The sequence below is a fragment of the Uloborus diversus genome, chromosome 5 (assembly GCF_026930045.1).
Source record: "Uloborus diversus isolate 005 chromosome 5, Udiv.v.3.1, whole genome shotgun sequence".
NCBI lineage: Eukaryota > Metazoa > Arthropoda > Arachnida > Araneae > Uloboridae > Uloborus > Uloborus diversus.
Window position 1 is genome coordinate 58,287,435 of NC_072735.1, and position 15,824 is coordinate 58,303,258.

At 32.4% G+C, this 15,824-nt stretch overlaps 1 protein-coding gene across 1 annotated transcript in view; it reads right to left on the reverse strand.

Moving 5' to 3' along the window:
• LOC129222096 (apoptosis-stimulating of p53 protein 1-like) overlaps window positions 1–15,824 on the reverse strand; it is a 699,496-nt gene that overhangs the window by 602,164 nt on the left and 81,508 nt on the right. Inside the window, exon 2 of the mRNA XM_054856534.1 lies at window positions 1,619–1,675. Coding sequence (XP_054712509.1) covers window positions 1,619–1,627 — 9 coding nt within the window. The 5' untranslated portion in view covers window positions 1,628–1,675. The remainder of the gene's footprint in view (window positions 1–1,618; window positions 1,676–15,824) is intronic.

Below are 15,824 nucleotides of genomic sequence, written 5' to 3' on the forward strand. Positions count from 1 at the left end.
AGAACGCTAAGTTTTACTTTCAAGAATAACAATTCAACTCAAAAAATGTGTATTATAATAGCAAATTTGCCGCCCCTGAAAAGTTTGCCGCCCTAGGCAACTGCCTACTTTGCCTATTGGGAAATTGGGCCCTGGTAACTCCCCAGAAGTTTTATTAAAATTAAGTTTTAAAAACTCAATTTTCGGGGTATCGGGACATTAAGTAAAGGGGTGGATTTAGGAATCTTCCTCGAAAAATTTTCAAAATTTAAATTTCCGAGTAATTTTTGAAAATTAGGAAACTAAAAACGCATTTTGTCTATTTTTGATGATGTACGGAGAAAGTCGGGTTTTGGGCGCTGGCCTCAAAATACTTTTTTAAAATAAAGCTTAGAAACCAAAATATTCTGTCATTATACATTGAGAAGTTAGAAAAGGAGGGGTGCTCTTCTAGCTCTTCAGCTGTCCAGCTTAAAAATGCATCTTTAGGTAATGTTTGTTTACATTAAAGGAAGTGCGAAGGTGCTTAGAATCTTTCCTCCCTGGAAATATTTTGCCTTTAGGCTCTAAAAATTCGATTTTTAACTATATACATATTTTAGAAAGGGATGGAAGATTCGTGAGCTCCTCCAAAAAACCTCCTTTTAAAGCTATCATCACGATATAAACTAGGGAGGGAAGGAGTCCTATCAAAACTCGTTTGTAATTGAAGTCCCAAAAAAATTCATTTAAGTTGCTTTTAAGCAAGTTAAGTGATAAGGGCTGGATAAGCTATAGTTTCCGTTGACATTTTTTCCAAATAAAAGACTTAAAATGCAATTTTTTGCTACATATCAAGGCATTTGCGAAAGGGCATGAGAAAAGGGGGTTCTCCTAGTTTCGAAATTAAAGCCATAAAAACGGAAATTTAGGCTCTCATTGGTCTTGTGAACAATAAGTATACTCTGAGAACCGCAGCATTCAGAGATCGTCCAAGTGTCTGTAGTTGGAATCAAGAAATGATCTAAAAGATGGAGAAAAATTTTGGAAATAAAAGTTTTGTTTTGAGGATAAGGATATAATTTCTCTCCTAATTAAGGCCTATACTTTTTTTTCAATGAAATACATGTGTTACATTTTGTTATCTTGTCATAATATTTTTTTTCTTTTTTTTTCCTTAAAAAAAAAACTTCAATCACAAGGCTTTGGGAGGGGCCGTAGCCCCCATGCCCCCCCGCCTAGATCCGCCCCTGCACACTATCGTGATTGCGAAAAACATAATTTAAATTTCAGATGTCAAAATTCAAATTAATTTTTATTTATTTATTTTTTAGGTTATTAGCAAGAGAATATAACTTTTTTGAAGCAAAGAAAATGCAATTTGTCTTAATTGTGAGGCAGAATATATATAATTTCTTTATATAACTACACTTTACTTTCCGAATTTTAGAACATTCCTTTTTCATTATTTTACTCTTCACATGAATTCATAAAATTCAAACACAAAAACAATTTTGAAGCTTGTGCTGAAAATTTTAATTTCGCACTAAATGAAAATTGAAAAATTGTAATAATTAGGTAAGCAATTTAAACTTTATTTGGAAAAGAAATATCTTTAAACATTGTAAAAAAAAACCAAGAAATCAAAAATATAACTTACCGGGATCATCACGAGGTAACGTTAGTGGCGACATCTGGTGGGCAAATATGCCACATCCTGAAAAAAAATAATTCAAGTTTAATAAATGAATAAACATTTTTATGAAAAACGAATTAAGAGTCGTGCTTAGCAACAGAAACATAAAACCAATGTCATGATGCATTCAAAGACTCAAGAATGTTCTTTCAAAACCGTTCTAAATGATCATTGATTTATTTAATATTTTGAAAGAAATTTTTCCCCCCACACAAAAGAGAGGAAAGGGACCATTCATAAATTACGTAAGGGTCCCGCCGAGGGGGGAGGGGTTTGAAAAAAATCTCAGCATACCCTTACTTTCGGGGCGGGGGGGGAGGCATTCCTACGTAATATTTTCCGAGTCAATATTTTACATTAGAAGCTGCAGTCAAGTGAATTGGCAGGGATTATATTTAATTTGCGTCTAAAAGATAAAAAACGTATTAGAATGAGCTGTTTTTTACTTGTTTTACAAAGAATGAATCGTGTAAAATATGATAAAAGAATCGCACTATGTATGTCATGTTGTATTTTAATTAATATCATATCATATACAAAAAAAATGTCGAAAAAAAAACATTCAGTTTAGATTCCAGCTTTTTAGATAATATTTCTTCACACAAAACTGTTTTTAAAAATAATTCAATTATAGTGAATTCAATAACGATTCCAGTGATCTAAGTATGATATTCGTTATTTTATTATTTTAAAAAACAAAATGGAATCTTATGTAAGATTGGGGGGGGGGGATTAAATATTGTAATGACAGATCAAATATATTTTAAGTATTTTCTTGCTTTAAATTTGCGCGTGAATCAGTATGTTTTTCCAGGGGCGCTCACGATGTGAACGGGATATGGTGCAGATTTGGACACCGAAATTTTCATGAGAGGGGGGGGGGGGGAGAGTGATGTTAGGAGTCCTTTTTTTTTTTCTTGGGAAAGGGTCTTTAGGGGTCTCCACTATCTAAATAACCAAACACACACAAAAATATTATTTTTGTATTCGCGCAGCAAACTTCATAAAATTAACCTTTCTCAAAATATCAAAACTTTCTGGTTCGGATTTTTTTTTTTTTTCATAAGTTCATTTTAGTTGTTTATTAAACAATTTTAATTTTCACAATATTACGGCAACAAACATTTTCACATTGAAAATTGAATCAAAGACAAATAGCAATAAAACAGTTATGATTGTGTGAATGCTTTTCCTTCTTTTTTTTTTTTTTTTTTTTTTAATATCACTTGATTTAATAAAAGCAAAATTTTGTTTTTTTCCTTTAAACAAACAAAAAAAAAGGTTGATTTATTGCAAAATAAGAAGGTAGGCAGCCCAGCAATCTTGGAGCAATTTTTAAGTTACACGGAAATATACACCAAACAATTGATTTTCATTTTCAGAATTTCAAGATAAGTAAACGAGCAATCAGATATTATAAACTATAGGAAATTCATTTTAGTCTGCATGTTAAAACATCGACACTGTAGGGCGCTGCTATAAAAATAACTCATGGCTAGAAAGATAAGCGGAAGTTAACCGTACTGTAAATGGTTCAGGGAAATTACCATTACTTAAACTTACTTCCTTATATATATAATAGCCAAAATCACTGATCGAGTAACGCTCTGATATCACCAACAATGAAACTCAAGCAATAGCATACGTTGCGGCATTATTTCATTGTTGAAGCACCAAAAATTCTGTAAATCATTTACAATTTGATAATATTTTTTGGCAATGTTTGACACGCATGCTTTATTTTGACTAGGCTGAATTGGATCCGGTAACTTAACTGCTTTACTGGTAAGATTGCAATTTCAAGAGAGTGAAGAAACGAAAAGGGGGTCAACTTTGCACTCTATCTACTAGAGTTTATGGTTAATCCACTGGAGTTAGGGTTAAAATTTCAACCATCAAAATATCACCAAACAGGCAATGGCTTCATTCAAATGCTGAAGGAATTTTGACTCGTCATACCTCGGGCGATTTTCTTAAAGAGTTTACTTCTTTACGCTTCGATTTAAAAAAAAAAGTGTCACAATGGAAAGATTTAAAAACAACAAAAATGATTACTTCATTTACAAAAACTCATGCTACATACTTTTCAAAATATTTCAATACTAACAACTTGACCAGAGAATATAAGGGCTGTCCACAAATGATGTCACGTGTTTTTGTTTGTGACAAGATGGAGGGAGGGGTTAATAAAAGTTGTAACATCATGCAATTTTTTATAAAGATAATTTTATGAAAAATTACGTGACACTTGACAAAGGGGGAAGAGAGGATAAGGCGAAGGGTGGCTCTTTGTGACAAAGGGGAGACGGGGGTCAAAATGTTGAAAAACAGTGGGACATCATTTATGGATAGCCCTTAAACAAGTACAGTAAAACCTGTAAAGTTGACCACCCTTGTAAGTTGACCACCTGTTTATGTTGACCGCTTTTGTCAGGAACGGAATTAGTCCTATCTCATATAATGAAGGAAAACCTCTGTAACTTGACCACCTCTCTATCTTGACCACCTGTCTATCTTGACCACTAATGTTCGCCAAATTTGATTAGGAGCATTGTAAAAAACCCTTTGTAAGTTGACCACTTGGTTTATTATTATTTTTTTAACTTTCTTTAGCAAATTATTTTATTTTATTATTTATTTATTTATTATTATTATTTTTTTTCTTCATAGCTTTCTAAGAATGTTTTTAATGCTTTGATGACGGAACAGCATTTTACCAACTAAACAGCAGCATAAAGCTTAACGCTGCTCTTTATTCTCCAACCTTGTTTTTCATTTGTTGTTCTATTTGAGATAGCTTTTTGTACTCTGTTCAATGAAAATAGGTGTCAGTAGTAAAGTTCAAAGTCTTTAATTTCAGTTGCACTTGTTGTGACAACACAGGAACTGTGCTAAAAAGAGAAGGCCCGGATCTTTACATTTTGAATCCCCTGCAACAAAATATGTAGGGCCCATACCTACAGGCCAGCAGTGTCTCTTAGTAAAGTGAAGAAGTCTTAGTACTAGTTTTTTTTCTATTTTTTCCTCAAATTCTAGGGCCGTTAGCCCCTTTAAGGACGCGGGCCTAAGGGGCGGGTACGCAGATCTGGGCTTGCTAATGAGTAAAGTTACATGTTTCTGGTGCAAGGGATTAAGAGATAGGAGATTTTGATTTTTCCTTTATGAACTGGGAGAGTCGAGCTTGTTGCTCTTTGTGCTATAAGTTTTACATAAAAAGGCTTCAAAAAGAAAATTAGCTGAATTTGAGATTAATAAAAAGTATGAAATATTAAAATTAACTGAAAATGGAAAAAGCCAGAGAATATTAGCTGGCATATAAGGAATTTCTAAAACTAAAGTGCCTAATGTAGTTAAAAACAAGGAAGAACTAACAAAATTATTTGAGTAGTATTTTTAATTATTGTTTCACTTTCAGTAATATTAAACAATGAAAATGAGTTGAACAGAAAGAGTAAGGGTGAATTCCTCAAAAAATGAATACATAGTGGAAGAAATGACAAAAAAAAAAGTATTACCGCTCTTTATAAGTTGATCACCTGTCTAATTTGACCGCCAAAGTACTGCACCGCGAGTGGTCAACTTACACAGGTTTCACTGTATATGGTGAAAAAAAAAAAAAAAACTAAAAAGATGAACGCTTTTAAACTGATGAATTGACTTGAATAAGTCTCGAAAAACTGTAATAATTGAAAAGTTTCAAAAGCTCTACCTATGCTTATTCAAGGTTTAGCTTTCTAATTCATTTGTTGACCTTATTTACAAAATTAACTTCATAATTGTTCTTTTTTTTTAATTTTAAAAAGTTTGTCCCACCGACCCTTGTGACAAATTCCTGCTCTAAGTACCGACCTACCACCGACAGAGTAAGTATAATCAAAGTCCCCCCCCCCCCCACACACAAAAAAAAAATAATAAATAAGTAAATAAAATTTTTAAAAAAAGACGACCACGAGAAAAAATTGTGGAATTCTCGAGAAAAAAAAATTTAAATAAATGGAGAAAATCATAGAGTAAAATGAGCAGAGCAAATATCAGCCTATTTTCAGGGGAGGGTTTTGGCAAATTTTCATTTTCTTTTTGTTCTGGGCAAACATTAAAAAGCTTGTCCCACCGACCTTTGTTATTAATTCCTAATACAAGCACCGACCTACCAACAACAGATTTAGTGTAATAAAAGTTTTTTTTTTTTTTAAGTTAACTCGAATACGAGAGAAAATTGAAATACTCGGGAAAAAAAGGAAAAAAATGGAGAAAATCGTAAAAAGTGAGCCAAGAAAATAAACTATTTTCAGAGGAGTAGAAGCGTAGTAGCAACGAATAAAAGTACCCAAAAGAAAGTTTTTTTTTTTTTTTCAATCAATGTTTTTTTTTTTTTTCTGGTAAAAATCTTTAACTAATCGAAGGAAAAATTCGTAAGAAAAAACAATTCTACCAGAATTGTGCACAGATAAAGTTCACATTAGTTCTCACTTTGAAAGAGAAGAAAAAATAAAGACACTATTATTTTAACTCAGAGGAGCTTGATCAAACAACAAAATGGATGAGAGAGACTACTTATGAATACAATGAGCTAAAACAAACCGATTCATCTTATCAGATTTCGCGCAAAAGTGATATGCACACAATAAGTATCTTCCCCGTTTATTAAGGGTGAACCATTTATTGAGAGTCAAGTGGCAGCGACTGCAATGTATTGTTTTCGATTCGTGAAAAGTATATATAATATCAGTAAAACTACCTACAGAGGTGTGAGCACTGATCAGTTATATTTAAGCAGGGATATGTACCAGTTAGCGTTCGTGAATGGACTTCAATGAAGGGTTCTGTTCCCTTGACTGAACAGTATATAACTGCCCTACTGTTATATACTGTTCGGTATATAACAGTAGGGCAGTTTTTGTTTCATTTGCACTAGTTTTTTTTTTTCTTTTCTTTTTGTATTTTTTATGCAAGAAGTTGGTACTACATCTACTGTTGCGTTTCTTAGCTTTGCTTAGCCAACAATCTTGTAAAACTTACAAAAAAAAAATAATAAATAAATAAATAAAGAAATACGGACCAGTGCATTTTTTTCTTTTTAAAGCAAAAAAAAAACTTTTTCATGTTTTTAAGAGCTGCTGTACATTTAATTGTCATAGTTACTTCCTTCAAGGCCATGGTGGCCTGATCGGTAAGACATCGGATTTGTGACCGGACTGTCCCGGGCTCGATCCTAGCCAGTTGAAGATCCACCGTCTTCATTAATGGTGAGTGGGGGACGTTAAACATGCTCGTGGTCAGTAAGTCCTACAAGTGAAACGATAGCTCTGGGGGGTGCTGGACAAGGGATTACACTGGATAAAAATATCAGAGCTGTCTTCAAGGTCCCATTCAACTGGTTAAACCACAAATAGTGGTAGGAACGGGGGACCTTGAAGTGAAAAGTTACTTCCTTCGTGCAACTATCACAGCCTCAAGCACCTGGATGAGCGCTCATCATCCCGCACACTCTAATGTCATACTAAAATACCACTCCTTCGTGTAACTATCACAGCCTCAAGCACCTGGATGAGTGCTCATCCACGTACATTCTAACGTCATATTAAATTACCACAAGGGGTGGATCTAGAGGGGGGTCATGGGGGCCATGGCCCCTCCCAAAACCTTGTGAATGTTTTTTAAAAAGAAAAAAAAAGAAATAAAATATTATGAGGAAAATTTAAAAAATAACACATGAGTGTTACTTTAATAGAAATTTTAAGTTTTAAATGTGAGAGAATTTACATCTCTCTTCTTGAAACAAAACTATTTTATTTCTAAAATTTTGCTTCATCGTATACATCATTTCTTGACGCAAACGAGGGACAATCTTAGGACACTAGGACGATCTATGGATGCTGCTGTCCTCTGAGCACACCTACAGTTTACAAGATCAAAGAGAGCCTAAATTTATGTTTTATGGCTTTAATTTTGAAACTTTTCTAGAGGAGTGCCCCTTATTCCCATGCTCCTCCACAAATGTCCCCAAAGGTAACTAAAAATTGATGTCCATTTCTTTAAAGCAATAAATTATAAATGAAGAATTTTTTGGTATTAATCTTATCTTAAATTTTATAAATTCCCCCTATAAGACGGGTAGGGCGGTATTTTTTCGGAAAAATCAATGATCTAGCACTGTTTGAAAAGTGACAGTTAGGACAAAAATCCAAAGAAAGTGTGAAAAAATTCCAAATGGCCCCTCCCAAAATGATCGACTAGATCCGCCACTGTATACCACTCCTTACTATCACAACCTCATACATCTGGATGAACGCACATGATTCCGGATATTCTATTACCAAATTAAAAATTAATTAATTCCGTTCATTCTATAGTCATATTTACTTCCTTCGTGTAACGATTACAACTTCATACAACTGGATGAGCTCTCAACTTTCCGAACTAGGGATACATCGTTTATGAACGAACGGGTCAAAAAGAACGACCCCTTAAAATGAACGGCGCATTGCGATCTTCTAAAATATGAACGGCTGTTCTTTGAAACGGCTAACAGTTTTGACATTGCACTGAAAGTACATTTGTTTCAGTTACTAAATTTCGTTCACTTTTACTAATATTAGTCTTTAAGTTATACCATAATACCCAAGTTAACATAGTTTGGTTTTTCTTCTCTAATTTGTTACAAAGCATTCGGCATCACCTGCTGTTCATCTTTTTGTCTCCATCTTGTTTACGCCGACAAATTTATAAATTAGGTTTTATTGTTTTTATAGCGTACTTTCCGGATCGTTTAATTATTTATAATTTTTCTAATTTATAATGTTGAATATATTTTTAGTTAACTTTTTTAAAAGTTTGAATAACCTTTTTAAATGAACGAAGTCGTTCAAATGAACGAGTTCAATGAATGGGTAAAATAAATGAACGATCCTCTGATGGAATTAAAAAGAACGACATTGCCCTGCCTATGCCTATCCCGTGCATTGTATTGTCACATTAAAATGCCGCCTTCGTGTAATTATCACAACCTCATGCATCTTGATGAGGGCTCACCATCCTGCACGTTCTATTGTCATATTAGAGTACTTCCTACTTCGTACAACTATCGTGCTTCTCGGTTATTTAAAGGATGGTAAAACGTTTTGACTCTCGACTGGACCCCCCCCCCCCTTACTTTTTTTTATTTTAGTATTGTAGTTTAAGAAAAAAAAAACATTATCAATAAGGACGTGTCGTTCATGAACGAACGCATCTAAATGACCGGCCCTTGAAATGAACGGTGCCATACGATCTCTTATTAAAAATAAAATGAGCGACCGTTGTTTTGAACGATAATATTTATTTTATAGTTCTGTCTCATTTCATTTCTTAATTATTATTACAGTAGAACCTCCAGTAAAGGACACCTCCGAATAAGGGACACCTCTATTTAAGGGACATTTTTTCCGGTCCCAGTCCCTTTGAATAGGGACTTCCATGTATTTACCTCTAATTAAGGGACACTCTGTTTAAGGGACAGTCACAAAGGGAAAAAAAATAACAATATTAATGTGTAAGCTCAAAAGAAAAAGTGAATTTATTGGAATTCAAGATTCACTTTTCCTCTAAAAATTAATTGAGGTGAATTTGACATAAACATATGTGAAGGAAACAAGTAATATATTGTAAAAAAAAAAAACTTGCTGAGATTAACATGAAAGATTTGCCCTCTCAACAATTTATTCAAGTAGGTTCAGGGTCGATGGAGAGTGCACAACAAATAATTAGCTATGTATATAAAACTTCAAATTTTGAACATTAATTGTAATTCACATAGTATTACATTGTTAACTACATAACATAAAGCAAATATATGTAATGAATTACTTCAAAATTATTTCTGTGTGCTACAAAACTTTGCCATTATGAAATTTTTGATTAAATTTTAATTAATAAAATAATATAAACTTAGAAATTTGAATAATTGTGAATTTTATTTAGCACGGATGAAACATTTTCAGTATTTAATCATAAGTGTTAATAGTTAATGTTTATTGTGACGTTATACTACTAAGTACACGGCACGCATCAATTCATCCACCTCCAAAGAAGGGACACCTCTATTTAAGGGACAAAATGTCTAGTCCCCTTAGTGTCCCTTATTGAGAGGTTCCACTGTACTTCCTTTTACAAAAAAGGAAGTATTGCATTCGCGAAAAAATTTTCACTCAAAAATCGACCTTAATTTCCATTTTGCTCACCCCCCAATGAATGTTGAGTTTTTTTTTTCGACTCGACCACACGTGGGCCTAAGAACCTATAGACACGCGAAATATCCATTTTGAAGATTCCCCAGTTAGTTGCAACGAGTTTTCTCGTGACGTCTGTATGTACGTATATATGTGCGGATGTGCGTATGCATGTCGCATAACTCAAGAACGTTATGTCCTAGAAAGTTTTAATTTGGTACAGAGACCCCTATTGGGGTCTAGTTGTGCACCTCCCCTTTTAGTTGCATTCGGGTGTTTCTAAGGGAGTCTTTTGCCCCTTTTTGGGGTGAAATCATTGTTATTTTCGATGTAAATTCAAGTGGTGTTACAACTTGGCGGACACTTGGCGATATATCGCTAGTCTTTTGGTCGCCAAGTTTTTTCGCTAACTTGGCGACAAATTTGGCGATTTTTTTTAAATTAAATTTGCTTTCAATTTGGCCACTGTTTGTGATATTTGGAGAGTAAACTATTGAATCACATTAAAATTACCAATGATGGGAAAATGACGTTAAATTGGAGTAAAAAGAAGTCATGTGAGGCACACATCAGCTCATTTTTTTAAAATCTTATGATACAACTTTCATTTTTTACACATTGAAAAATCATTGTTTTCTTTAAAATTATTTTCACCTATGACCATATTGCACTTGGAGATACGACATTTCGATTTAGAACTAATGCATTATTTCACGTAATTTCATATTTTGTTCTGTATTTATTTTACTAGTTTTTGTAGCAATAAAAATGCAGACGGTATTCAGTAATTTTTCTTTAAAGATCAATTTTGTTAATTTTCTAACGTTACGTCAATTTTATTCACTTATTTTTTTATAAAATAAAATTTATTCATTTGAATTTGCACCAAGCTGGAATTAAACTGAGATTTTTGGAATGGAATACAGCAAGAAATTTCTTACAAAATTAATAAATATTACTTTATACATCTAAACGTAAATAAAATGTTTTTGATTAAATTTTTATCGGCATATTTTCTTACTGTTGGCTAATATTAGTTAATTTCCTTAAAAGAATATTAATGATAAAATGAAACATTTTCAGTATACGTAAGTAACTCTCGCGGAGAGATCACTCGCATTTTTTTTTTTTTTCATGAACGACATCGTTCAAATGAACGAGTCCAATGAACGGGTCAAAAATGTGGACGATCCTCTGATGAACGGTTGATTGAAAAGAACGACATTGCCTATCTCTTATTGAAATAACAATGGCAGATTATTGCAAATTGACCGCTCAAGAGGACGAATTTTCCGCTTTGGTGAGAGTAAAAAATTCTTCGCATAGTTTTGGAAGAAAATTTCTTTATATACTCCCCCCTCCTCCTCCCTACTATACAAGAACCTCATTAGGGGGGGGGCACTTTCGGCGGCAATAATAAAAAAAAAACATTTTTTTCCTTTTTATGAATCCTATTTTTCCCTTAACAACGGACAGTAATAAGTGGCTTAAAAGAAGAGAAAAAATTCGAAAAGCGATGAATATTTCATACAGAAAATGGCAAATCTGGAAAATGATGAATATTTCATGTCACAAAAAGTTCGAACAATAGAGGAACAGGTGGAGGGAGGCTTAACGAGACAATCTCATATCCGGCAGGAGGCTTTTCTTTGATCCGATTTGGCAATTTTTTTTTTCAACTTGTGTCAATATTTTTTCTTATGATAAGAACATTTGAAGTATGAGACATTTTCAGATAATGACGATTAAATCTAGGACATTCCGCTTTTATTTATAGTGATAATAAAACTCAAAGGGTCCAAAATGCATGAAAATATTTCTTAGTCTATTGCATATTGATAATTAAAAGCCGACAGATAAATTGTTTTGTCAATAAAAAAAAATGTGTATGGAGGACCAATTGAATTGAATATAAAACATTAAGCTGACATCAGATGAGTTTTTTTTTTTTTTTTTTTAAATCTTTATCTTTCTTATAAACCATGGAAAGAAGAATAATGTCGCAAAATATTTTAATAAAAAAGCATAAAACTCAGTTTAAACACGGAAATTCATTTTCACTTTTTCTTAGAATTGAATTTACAAAACAAAAACATAAATTAGGTAAATATTGCCGCCGCAAAGCAACAGTAAGACTTCAAGTATGAAATTTGGAAATCTGATGGCACTTCAGTTAGGAAATACATAAATATAAGATCGAAGAGTTGTGAATAGAAATTAGAAGTGAATTTCCTACAAATTCAACTTTTTATTCAAAGACTTTTATATTAGTCAATCAATAATAGTTGCAGCAAGTCGAGATCAATTTTCTTTTTTGATATTTTCCTTATGCATTCCAAAATACATTCATGCGTATGCCTTTCGCTCGCTACTGTTGCAAGTCCTCACAAATAGTTTATCCAACTAGGCCTCACTAAGTTTAAATTAGGTTTTTCATTCTAGTCTGCAGGATGGCCAATCAAGCAGAAGACCCTTATTTTCCTTCTAGCCAAGTTTTCATTGAGTCCGCAGTATTTCGAGCAATTTTGCAGTTTCGAAATACCGGTATTGCTGAGGTAAAATACCGATATTTTCGGTATTAGCTGCAAATAATAAATAGTTTTTTTTAAAGAATGTCCAATTTAACTTATGAAATATCTACTTATATTTTTAAATGTACATTTCTTTTTCCATGCTACAGATACAAGCTCAATCTAATGATGTAAAAATTTGGCTTCAAAAGCACGAACTAATAGAATAACATTAAACCAAAGAAGCGAAAGATTGCAAAATGATATTGTGATTAAAAGATGGTGAGATGAATCTAATTATGGAAAACTCTTTTGTGCACCGTGTTTTTATTTTTTACAATTCCCTGATCACTCACTTTCCCTATTGTGAAAGTTAATTTCGAGTGCAATTTTGAATGCATTTGTTCTATGTCTTATGAACAATTTATTCGGACCATCAGTTGTAGTGATACTTTATGATTTCTTTTTTAATTATTCGTCTCAACTGTACTAAATTTTGAGAAAAACTTTTTTCCTTTATTAGCATAACAAATGGTAATTTGTTGTCACCAGCATTGGTTTGTTGTTTTGTCTTACTGTTTGGCTTTATACTTGGCAATATAATATTTAGAAATTATATACTGCCTTAAAAATTTGCATAGAGGTAAGCATAATCAAATGAAACATATTTTCAGATATTTACATAATTATAAATACAAAAAAAACTTTGAAAAGAAAACGAAAACGAATAAGAGAAAATAACAAGATCAGATTTAGTCAAGTTTGCTGTACATTTCAAACCAAAGAGCTAAGAAAAAGCTAATAAGAGCTAATAAAAGCTCATGCTCAAGAGAAAATGATGTTAGTATTGGAATATTTAGTATATTTAGTAACGTGTCTCGGTAAGAAATTACAACTAGCTATAAATTTAAAATAATAATAATAATAATAATAATAATAATAATAATAATAATAATAATAATGATACATACAATACAATAGAAACACTAGGGTAGTTCAAAAAAACTTTTTTTTCAGCTAAAGTCCAGGACACCTCCTATTTTTTTTAGGCTTACTAATAGTATTATGCTGTAAAAGTTTGAACTTTTTACTCAAATTTTAAGAGGGCGCTCAATGACCCCTCAATTTAACATTAGCCGTTGCATAGAAAATGTCACAAATTTAGAAACATTTAATTTCCCTAGCTGGTTTTTTGTAAATAATTATTTTATGGCAATGTATATGCATATTACTCGTGTATATTATAATATGTAGCATTATGTTTTCAGTTCAATGTGTTTTTTACCCCCTTCCCATACTTATGAAATTTGGGGGAGGGGGTTGAGCACTCTCTTTCAGTTTAGAAGGGAAGCTAAAATTCTTCCTGTATATTGCTATCTACAAGTCTAAAAATATTGAGAGGTGTCCTGTTATCTAGGATAAACCTTTTTTTTTTTACATATATTTTTGAACCATCTTAAGAAACACACACAAAAAAAGGGTTTATCTAAAAATATCACGTAATAGACCGAATTATTTGAAGATGAAGGACTTCTAGACAACTAAAGGAAGTATATCACGCAGTTAACAGTACAATCGACCTGCGTGAATTCAGAAGTAGTATTTTCAACTCTAGGAAAGCTGAGCACTAAAATGAGTTCCAGGCTTAGAGACAATTCAATAGTTGCACTATGTTTTTTTTTACTATTATTAATTTTTTCTTATAACATGTGTTCCTTCATTTTATATTTGTTCACAATACGTTTTCATAAATAACACAATTTTTGTACAAAATTATGAAATGTGGCAACGAAACGAAATTTTTTGAAACATCTTTAGAGAAATTTCAAATACCGGTATTAATACCGGTATTCCGCTATCACGTTTTAAAAATACCGAATACCGGTATTGAATTTTTGGTCCGGTATTGCATTCCCTAGTTACAACCGTTACAACCTCTCTCCGTTCCAAGAGCTTGCTCATGAATTCTTTTTCAAATGGCCTAGAAATGACCACCAGGGTTGGCCGAATTGGACCCAATTGGGTTGGACCCAATGGGTTTTTTTGAAAAAAACCCATTTAAAAAAACCCATTATTTAACCCACTTTTGGGTTTTTTAAAATTTTCTGAGAAGTTTTTAAAAAGTTAATTAATTTAAATACTTTCACAATTTAAACTTCTTTTTTACTTGTTCTTCACCACAGACAATGAACATAAAAAATGAATTTTGAACTTTAATAGTATTTCTTAACTCTTAACAGCATTAAAGAAATACTTCAAAGATTTTAAATAAATGTATTTAACTTTTTTCTTTAACTGGTCAATAAATAACTCAAATTATGTTGACCAAGTCCTGTTACGTCTGATTTTCTCAATATTTGTAGATTGTAGAGAGGAAACTAATCTAGTTAAAAGGCTTTCATGTGAATTATTTTCTGCTAACCAACAGGTCACAATCTCGAATAAATACAAGTTATATTTTTTAGAAATAAACAGATTTTTCAAACTGTCGACAGAAAACAGAACAGGTACAGTAATTTCATTATCTTACGAAAAAGTTTAATGTTTCTTACTCTGTACACAGATAAAGAAAAACAGGCAACATTAAATTTAAAGAAATGTCTTGATTAAGCTGGAATTCAGTAAAAAGGGGTTTAAACTACTTGAGGTTCTACAGTAGTTTTGCATAACAAATTCAAATACAATAAAGTAAAATGCAAAAAAAATGTAGTAATTAAAAACGAACAATTGATTTTATCACTCGAGAAGTAACACTGTCTTAACTGTTGGTAATAATGAAAATTAAAAAATCTGAAACTTCACCATTCTTGGGTTTTTTCGTCTTTTATACTTTTCTTCAGAAACGCTGAATTTAAACTAGTTTTCCAGCTTTTTTTACCCGAAGACAATTTTTACACTTTGTCCATATACTTACGCTACAATATGCTACAAGTACCCCACATTTTCCATAAAAAAGACAAAAAACCCACATTTCTTTAAAAAAAACCAACCTTAGTTGGGGTTTTTTGGGTTTTATTTAAAAAAACCCAAAAAAACCCTGGGTCCATGGGCCTTTTAAAAAAACCCGGGTTTTTGCCAACCCTGATGACCACTAGTTGATATCTGGTCAAATTCGGTGCTAGAAATGAGAACCAAAATCTATAGCCAGTTTGAAGATATTGGCGATATTTGGTGAAATCTCGGTTGAACTATAGATGTTTCCGATGGTACACATTTCCCATTAAGAATCTCTGTAAAACTTTCTTTCCGTCTTACGTTCTGGGTACCGCAAAGAACACATTTGGTTGCTTCGTTCGTTTTTTTTTTTTTTTTTTTTTGAAAATGCTACACACCCTTTACATACTGTAAATCAGGCTTTTAAGATTTCTTTTAGTAAAACATACGATATCTCATACCTTGTTACTAAAGTTCTTTATTTCAGGGATACCCATTCCCCACAAGAGAACGGGCGCA